Below are 10000 nucleotides of genomic sequence, written 5' to 3' on the forward strand. Positions count from 1 at the left end.
GTGCGTGTGCAAACCCCGTTTCCATATGAGTTGGGAAATTGTGTTAGATGTAAATATAAACAGAATACAATGATTTGCAAATCATTTTCAAGCCATATTCAGTTGAATATGCTACAAAGACAACATATTTGATGTTCAAACTCATAACAATTTTTTTTTTTGTTGCAAATAATAATTCACTTTAGAATTTGATGGCAGCAACACGTGACAAAGAAGTTGGGAAAGGTGGCAATAAATACTGATAAAGTTGAGGAATGCTCATCAAAGACTTATTTGGAACATCCCACAGGTGAACAGGCTAATTGGGAACAGGTGGGTGCCATGATTGGGTATAAAAGTAGATTCCATGAAATGCTCAGTCATTCACAAACAAGGATGGGGCGAGGGTCACCACTTTGTCAACAAATGCCTGAGCAAATTGTTGAACAGTTTAAGAAAAACCTTTCTCAAGCAGCTATTGCAAGGAATTTAGGGATTTCACCATCTACGCTCCGTAATATCATCAAAAGGTTCAGAGAATGTGGAGAAATCACTGCACGTAAGCAGCATGGCCGGAAACCAACATTGAATGACTGTGACCTTCCATCCCTCAGACGGCACTGTATCAAAAACCGACATCAATCTCTAAAGGATATCACCACATGGGCTCAGGAACACTTCAGAAACCCACTGTCAGTAACTACAGTTGGTCGCTACATCTGTAAGTGCAAGTTAAAACTCTACTTTGCAAAGCCAAAGCCATTTATCAACAACACCCAGAAACGCCGCCGGCTTCGCTGGGCCTGAGCTCATCTAAGATGGACTGATACAAAGTGGAAAAGTGTTCTGTGGTCTGACGAATCCACATTTCAAATTGTTTTTGGAAACTGTGGAGGTCGTGTCCTCCGGACCAAAGAGGAAAAGAACCATCCGGATTGTTATAGGCGCAAAGTGTAAAAGGCAGCATGTGTGATGGTATGGGGGTGTATTAGTGGCCAAGACATGGGTAACTTACACATCTGTGAAGGCACCATTAATGCTGAAAGGTACATACAGCTTTTGGAGCAACATATGTTGCCATCTAAGCGCCGTCTTTTTCATGGACGCCCCTGCTTATTTCAGCAAGACAATGCCAAGCCACATTCAGCACGTGTTACAACAGCATGGCTTCGTAAAAAAGGAGTGCGGGTACTTTCCTGGCCCGCCTGCAGTCCAGACCTGTCTCCCATTGAAAATGTGTGAAGCCTAAAATAGCACAAGGGAGACCCCCGGACTGTTGAACAACTTAAGCTGTACATCAAGCAAGAATGGGAAAGAATTCCACTTCAAAAATGTGTCTCCTCAGTTCCGAAACCTTTACTGAGTGTTGTTAAAAGGAAAGGCCATGTAACACAGTGGTGAACATGCCCTTTCCCAACTACTTTGGCACGTGTTGCAGCCATGAAATTCTAAGTTAATTATTATTTGCACAAAAAAAATCAAGTTTATGAGTTTGAACATCAAATATGTTGTCTTTGTAGCATATTCAATTGAATATGGCTCGAAAAGGATTTGCAAATCATTGTATTCCGTTTATATTTACATCTAACACCATTTCCCAACTCATATGGAAACGGGGTTTGTATATGTGTGTGTGTGTGCGTGTGTGTATCCACCATCACTTCCTTGTTATGTGTGTGTGTATATGTATGTGTGTGTGTGTGTGTGTGTATCCACCATCACTTCCTTGTTATGTGTGTGTGTGTGTATATGTATGTGTGTGTGTGTGTGTGTATCCACCATCACTTCCTTGTTATGTGTGTGTGTGTATCCACCATCACTTCCTTGTTGTGTGTGTGTGTATATGTATGTGTGTGTGCGTGTGTGTATCCACCATCACTTCCTTGTTATGTGTGTGTGTGTGTATATGTATGTGTGTGTGTGTATCCACCATCACTTCCTTGTTATGTGTGTGTGTGTATATGTATGTGTGTGTGTGTGTCCACCATCACTTCCTTGTTATGTGTGTGTGTGCATATGTATGTGTGTGTGTGTGTGTGTATCCACCATCACTTCCTTGTTATGTGTGTGTGTGTGTGTATAAGAATGTGTGTGTGTGTGTGTGTGTATCCACCATCACTTCCTTGTTATGTGTGTGTGTGTATATGTATGTGTGTGTGTGTGTGTGTATCCACCATCACTTCCTTGTTATGTGTGTGTGTGTGTATATGCATGTGTGTGTGTGTATCCACCATCACTTCCTTGTTATGTGTGTGTGTGTATATGTATGTGTGTGTGTGTATCCACCATCACTTCCTTGTTATGCGTGTGCCCCCGTGTGTGTGTGTGTGTATCCACCATCACTTCCTTGTTATGTGTGTGTGTGTGTGTATATGTATGTGTGTGTGCGTGTGTGTATCCACCATCACTTCCTTGTTATGTGTGTGTGTGTATATGTATGTGTGTGTGTATCCACCATCACTTCCTTGTTATGCGTGTGCCCCCGTGTGTGTGTGTGTGTGTGTGTGTATCCACCATCACTTCCTTGTTATGTGTGTATATGTATGTGTGTGTGTATCCACCATCACTTCCCTGTTATGCAAGTGCCCCCGTGTGTGTGTGTGTTTGTGTGTGTATATGTATGTATGTGTGTGTGTGTGTGTATCCACCATTAGTTCCTTGTTATGCATGTGCCCCCGTTTGTGTGTGTGTGTGTGTTTCCACCATTATTTCCTTGTTATGCGTGTGCCCGTGTGTGTGTGTGTATCCACCATCACTTCCTTGTTATGTGTGTGTATCCACCATTATTTCCTTGTTATGCGTGTGTGTGTTTGTGTGTATGTATCCACCATTATTTCCTTATGTGTGTGTGTGTGTGTGTGTGTGTGTGTGTGTGTGTGTGTATCCACCATTATTTCCTTATGTGTGTGTGTGTGTGTATGTGTGTGTGTGTGTATGTATCACCATTATTTCCTTATGTGTGTGTGTGTGTGTGTGTATGTGTGTGTGTGTGTATGTATCCACCATTATTTCCTTATGTGTGTGTGTGTGTGTGTATCCACCATTATTTCCTTATGTGTGTGTGTGTATCCACCATTATTTCCTTGTTATGCGTGTGTGTGTGTGTGGGTGTGTGTATCCACCATTATTTCCTTATGTATGTGTGTGTGTGTGTGTGTGTGTGTGTGTATGTATCCACCATTATTTCCTTATGTGTGTGTGTGTGTGTGTGTATGTATCCACCATTATTTCCTTGTTATGCGTGTGTGTATGTATCCACCATTATTTCCTTATGTGTGTGTGTGTGTGTGTGTATGTATCCACCATTATTTCCTTATGTGTGTGTGTGTGTATGTGTGTATCCACCATCACTTCCTTGTTATGTGTGTATATGTATGTGTGTGTGTATCCACCATCACTTCCCTGTTATGCAAGTGCCCCCGTGTGTGTGTGTGTTTGTGTGTGTATATGTATGTATGTGTGTGTGTGTGTGTGTGTGTGTGTATCCACCATTAGTTCCTTGTTATGCATGTGCCCCCGTTTGTGTGTGTGTGTGTTTCCACCATTATTTCCTTGTTATGCGTGTGCCCGTGTGTGTGTGTGTATCCACCATCACTTCCTTGTTATGTGTGTGTATCCACCATTATTTCCTTGTTATGCGTGTGTGTGTTTGTGTGTATGTATCCACCATTATTTCCTTGTGTGTGTGTGTGTGTATGTATGTATCCACCATTATTTCCTTGTGTGTGTGTGTGTGTGTGTGTGTGTGTGTGTGTGTGTGTGTATCCACCATTATTTCCTTATGTGTGTGTGTGTGTGTATGTGTGTGTGTGTGTATGTATCCACCATTATTTCCTTATGTGTGTGTGTGTGTGTATGTGTGTGTGTGTGTATGTATCCACCATTATTTCCTTATGTGTGTGTGTGTGTGTATGTGTGTGTATGTATCCACCATTATTTCCTTGTGTGTGTGTGTATCCACCATTATTTCCTTGTTATGCGTGTGTGTGTGTGTGTGTGTGTGTGTATCCACCATTATTTCCTTGTGTGTGTGTGTATCCACCATTATTTCCTTGTTATGCGTGTGTGTGTGTGTGTGTGTATCCACCATTATTTCCTTGTGTGTGTGTGTATCCACCATTATTTCCTTGTTATGCGTGTGTGTGTGTGTGTGTGTGTGTATGTATCCACCATTATTTCCTTATGTGTGTGTGTGTGTGTATGTGTGTGTGTGTGTATGTATCCACCATTATTTCCTTATGTGTGTGTGTGTGTGTGTATGTGTGTGTATGTATCCACCATTATTTCCTTATGTGTGTGTGTGTATCCACCATTATTTCCTTGTTATGCGTGTGTGTGTGTGTGGGTGTGTGTATCCACCATTATTTCCTTATGTATGTGTGTGTGTGTGTGTGTGTGTGTATGTATTCACCATTATTTCCTTATGTGTGTGTGTGTGTGTGTGTATGTATCCACCATTATTTCCTTGTTATGCGTGTGTGTATGTATCCACCATTATTTCCTTATGTGTGTGCGTGTGTATGTATCCACCATTATTTCCTTATGTGTGTGTGTGTGTGTGTGTATGTATCCACCATTATTTCCTTATGTGTGTGCGTGTGTATGTATCCACCATTATTTCCTTATGTGTGTGTGTGTGTGTGTGTATGTATCCACCATTATTTCATTATGTGTGTGTGTGTGTGTGTATGTATCCACCATTATATCCTTGTTATGCTTGTATGTGTGTGTGTGTGTGTGTGTGTATGTATGTATCCACCATTATTTCCTTATGTGTGTGTGTGTGTGTATGTGTGTGTGTGTATGTATCCACCATTATTTCCTTATGTGTGTGTGTGTATGTGTGTGTGTATGTATCCACCATTATTTCATTATGTGTGTGTGTGTGTGTGTATGTGTGTGTGTGTATGTATCCACCATTATTTCCTTATGTGTGTGTGTGTGTATGTGTGTGTGTATGTATCCACCATTATTTCATTATGTGTGTGTGTGTGTGTATGTATCCACCATTATATCCTTGTTATGCTTGTATGTGTGTGTGTGTGTATGCACCATTATTTCCTTATGTGTGTGTGTGTGTGTGTGTGTGTATGTATCCACCATTATTTCCTTGTTATGGGTGTGGGTGTGTGTATGTATCCACCATTATTTCATTATGTGTGTGTGTGTGTGTATGTATCCACCATTATTTCCTTGTTATGCATGTGGGTGTGTGTATGTATCCACCATTATTTCCTTGTGTGTGTGTGTGTGTGTGTATGTATCCGCCATTATTTCCTTGTTATGCGTGTGTGTGTGTATGTGTATGTATCCACCATTATTTCCTTATATGTGTGTGTGTGTGTGTGTGTGTGTGTGTATATGTATCCACCATTATTTCCTTGTTATGTGTGTGCATGTGTGTGTGCGTGTGTGTATCCACTATCACTTCCTTGTTATGGTAAACGCTCAAGTCGACTTTTGAGCCGCAAACATCAAACATTATCTCAATGTTGCTTAACTAGAAGTTGTTAGTTGTTCATTATTCCCAACAACTCCCTCCATACAGGGCACGGGTGTCCAAAGTGCGGCACATTTCGGCCCACGTCTTCTTTTTAACGACACGCGGCACATTCTAAAAATAGCATTAGATAATAAAAACATGAAATAAAAGAGCAAAGAGGTGAAATGTAACAATAATAAGTTGCAATGTAGAGACTAATAACACGAAGTTGCCATGCAGGCTGTTGTTTCCTTTAAAACTGTCATTGATCACAAAATAATAATGAATCAAAATCAATTTTCTTATGAATTATTGAGCTAGTCAAGGCTCCAAATATTTCACTTTAAATATTCCAAATTTGGGGCAAATTTTGCATATTTTATGTGTTTGCCATAAAAAACTACGTTGAAAAAAACCAAAAAACTTATAATCAACAGATGGATCTGAAGTTAATCTCAAGATTTAAGCGTGAAAGTAAAAAAAAAAAGAAAAAAGTATGACCTATTTTTAACACTTTTAATGAGTAAACATGCCTTTTTGAATCCCCGAGAATTTTTTTTTTTTTTTAACTCATTGCTCAAATTAAAATTGATGGTGTTATTAATTATTGATTGATTATTGGGGGGAAATATTTCAAAAAAACAAAAAAAAAGCCATTAAAACAGGGTTTTCTTTGACAAATATATATATATATATATATATATATATATATATATATATATATATATATATATATATATATATATATATATATATATATATATATAATATATATAATTTTTTTTTTTTTTGTACTTTACATGGACAGACAGTAGATCTAGAGCAGGGGTGCCCAGACTTTTTGACTGGGGGGCCGCATTGGGCTAAAAAAACTGGGCCGGGGGCCAAAAACCGACTGCATGTAAAGTAACTATATGTGCATGCATGAACTTATTATATTAATATAATGGATATATCGTTAATATCATGGATATGTAATTAAACACAAATATCAAGCAGCTAAAATGCGGCAAACATGGATAAATGTGCAAAGAGTGTTTTACATTTTTCCCATCATGCACTCTAATGTATTTAAATGAGTGTTATTTAGATTTTTTTTTATGGCGTTTGGACGTTTTTTCCTAATATCCACAAAGTTCAGTGAGCAGGTTGTGTACTGTGTGACCACGTGTGTTGACTTTTGTGTTAGTTGTGTTTTTATTTTTTGCACCATGACTAAGGAAGGTTGTTTGGATTGTGTCATATTAGTACATTTCAAAGTACTTTCAAGGGTCTTTGATCTGATTTTAGTCACATTTTCCACAAGATGGCAGTAAATATGTTGCACTCAGCAATATACCAATATTTTGGTATTTTTCAGTACTTTTCTAAATAAAGGGGACCACATTGGCTTTATTTGAACAAAAAATGTTAGGGTACATGAAACATATGTTTATTATTGTCATTTAGTCCTTAAATAAAATAGTGAACATACAAGACAACTTGTCTTTTAGTAGTAAGTAAACAAACAAAGACTCCTAATTAGTCTATGCAGTAACATATTGTGTCATTTATACACCTATTATTTTGTACACATTATGAGGGACAAGCTGTATAAAATGGATGATTAATCTACTTGTTCATTTACTGTTAATATCTGATTATTTTCTGCTTCAACATGTTCTATCTACACTTCTGTTAAAATGTAATAATCACTTATTCTTCTCTTCTTTGATACTTTACATTAGTTTTGGATGATACCACACGTTTAGGCGTCGATCCGATACCAAGTAGTTACAGGATCATACATTGGTCATAATCAAAGTCCTCATGTGTCCAGGGACGTATTTACTGACTTTATAAACATAATATACATTTTTTTTAAACGAACAAAGACTTTTGTTTGATGTAATCATAGTAGTATCGACTAGATACGTGCCTGTACTTGGTATCATTACAGTGGATGTCAGGTGTAGATCCACCCATAGCGTTTGTTTACATTGTGACAACGGTGAGCTATTGTATCCTCCTATGGTGTGTAGTGAAGCAAGTTAAGCTATTCCTCGTCCTCCAGTCGGCTCTCTTGGTTGCTTTGTTGGGTCTGCTCCTGCCTCTGGCTGTATATGTTTTTTGTTGTTGTTGTGGTAATGATACTTGTAAGAAACGTACTTTATTTGTCGCCACGGAGGCGAGGATTAGTGATTTAGAAGTAGCTAAAACACTGTGGATGGATGTTAGCTGCTAGCTAGCTATCCATGTCTTAAATCACCTTTTCCTGAGGGTGTTTCAGTGTTATAACTTCACCTTTATCTTTACTTTTTACACCAAAATGCGTCCGTTCTCCCTTGTCTGTCTACACGCCGTGTCTGATTGTAAGTACTCTGTGTGTGTGCGCTGCCAAACGTGCTCCTGGGCTCGTAAAACCAGCAATTTCATGCCCGGGAGCCGGTGCTTTTCAAACAGAGCGTAGTACCGCGTTTGATTCAGACTATACTAGCACCGTGCAACCCTAGTGGGGTTATAAAAGGGAGTATCGCCATTGTTACTCAACCACACACTTTCTGGAAATGAAAGAGAAGTCCTACACAGCAATATCGATTCCCGTTTTCAACGTGTGACCCTGTTTTTTTTTCATCTTTCCTGGTGCAGGCGACGTGTTGTACGAGCTGCTGCAGCACATCCTGAAGCAGAGGAAGCCCCACGTCTTCTACCCTTCCGGCTATTTCCCCGGAAACCCCTTCCACCAGCTGCCCGAGAGCACCGCGCAGCACCTGAAGCTCGAAGGTCAGCCGGGGTTTTCTGTCAAACTATTTTCTACCCGGGGAGGGAATACAAATACAATTGTGTGCATGAAAGACGCTAAAAATAATCATCATTTGAATTTGAATGAACGATGATTAATCTCAGGTTCATACTGGCTTGCATAATTGGAATTCACTTCACAAAAAGAGGCCAACGTATGAAAATAAATGCAATGTCAGATTGTCATACAGGAAGATGTAGTACTTCCGTGCATTTATTTTCCAAAGATTTAAATGAACTTAAAGGGGAACTGCACTTTTTTTTTTGGAATTGTTCAAAATCCTATGCAAGATGAGAAAATGTATTTTTATTTTTCTATGCATTGTTTGGTGCATAAAAAGTCAGCTGACAAAGGAGGTGATAGGAGTCACTCTCGTTTAAAAAAAAAATCATCCAAAAACCTGCATGGTGGTAATATATACTCACATGTAATATAACAGTGCAAAAATAACACATTTTATATTAAATATGTGTTTCTTAACTACGTTGTGGATGAAATTAAAGTGCAAATGAAAACATAGCGTCACCACTTTAGTTCGATTTTTTGCGCTTTAAGAAACTTCTCTTGGACTTTGGCTCCAGACTTCTTCTGCTTGTTGGATCTTGGCATTACTGCCACAAGTGGCGGGAAAAGTGTATTGCAACTGAGTACCGCCGCGACCCAGCTAAACTAAATATTGCAATATTTAATCATTTATTTGATTAATAATGAATTCAATAATGTTCATATTCATGAACATTACTATCTACTTCACTAATTTGCTTTTCTTTATAATTATTGGTATATATATATATATATATATATATATATATATATATATATATATATATATATATATATATATATATATATATATATATATATATATATATATACATACATACATACATACATATATGTGTGTGTATATGTATATATATGTATACATATGTATGTGTATATATATATATATATATATGTATACATAGGTATGTATATATATATATGTATACATAGGTATGTATATATATATATGTGTGTATAAATATATGCATATATACATATATATGTATATATATGTGTGTATATATATGCATATATACATATATATGTATATATATGCATATATACATATATATGTATATATATATATATATATATATATATATATATATATATATATATGTGTATATATATACATATATATATATGTATATATATATATATATATATATATGTGTATATATATACATATATATATATATGTATATATATATATATATATATATGTGTATATATATACATATATATATAATGTGTGTATATATATATAATATGTGTGTATATATATATATATATATATATATGTATATATATATATATAATGTGTGTAATATATATATATGTGTGTGTATATATATATATATATATAAAATGTGTGTGTATATATATATATATATATAATGTGTGTATATATATAATATGTGTATATATACCAGGGGTCACCAACCTTTTTGAAACCAAGGGCTACTTCTTGGGTACTGATTAATGCGAAGGGCTACCAGTTAGATACACACTTAAATAAATTGCCAGAAGTAGCCAATTTGCTCAATTTACCTTTAACTCTGTTATTATTAATAATTAATTATATTTATCTTTGTGGAAACACTGATCATCTTAATGATTTCTCACAATAAATATATATAGAAACATAAATATCAATATGCAACACTTTATTTTTATATTTTCTCTAAGTGCACATTTTTCAAATTGAACAT

The 10000-nt window shown here is 36.6% G+C and overlaps 1 protein-coding gene across 1 annotated transcript in view; it reads left to right on the forward strand.

Moving 5' to 3' along the window:
- LOC133661307 (transcription factor ETV6-like) overlaps nt 1-10000 on the forward strand; it is a gene marked incomplete at its 3' end in the record, with an annotated part of 109593 nt that overhangs the window by 76834 nt on the left and 22759 nt on the right. Inside the window, exon 4 of the mRNA XM_062064436.1 lies at nt 8090-8224. Within this exon, the coding sequence (XP_061920420.1) occupies nt 8090-8224 (135 nt within the window). The remainder of the gene's footprint in view (nt 1-8089; nt 8225-10000) is intronic.

The sequence above is a fragment of the Entelurus aequoreus genome, linkage group LG12 (assembly GCF_033978785.1).
Source record: "Entelurus aequoreus isolate RoL-2023_Sb linkage group LG12, RoL_Eaeq_v1.1, whole genome shotgun sequence".
NCBI classification, from domain to species: Eukaryota; Metazoa; Chordata; class Actinopteri; order Syngnathiformes; family Syngnathidae; genus Entelurus; species Entelurus aequoreus.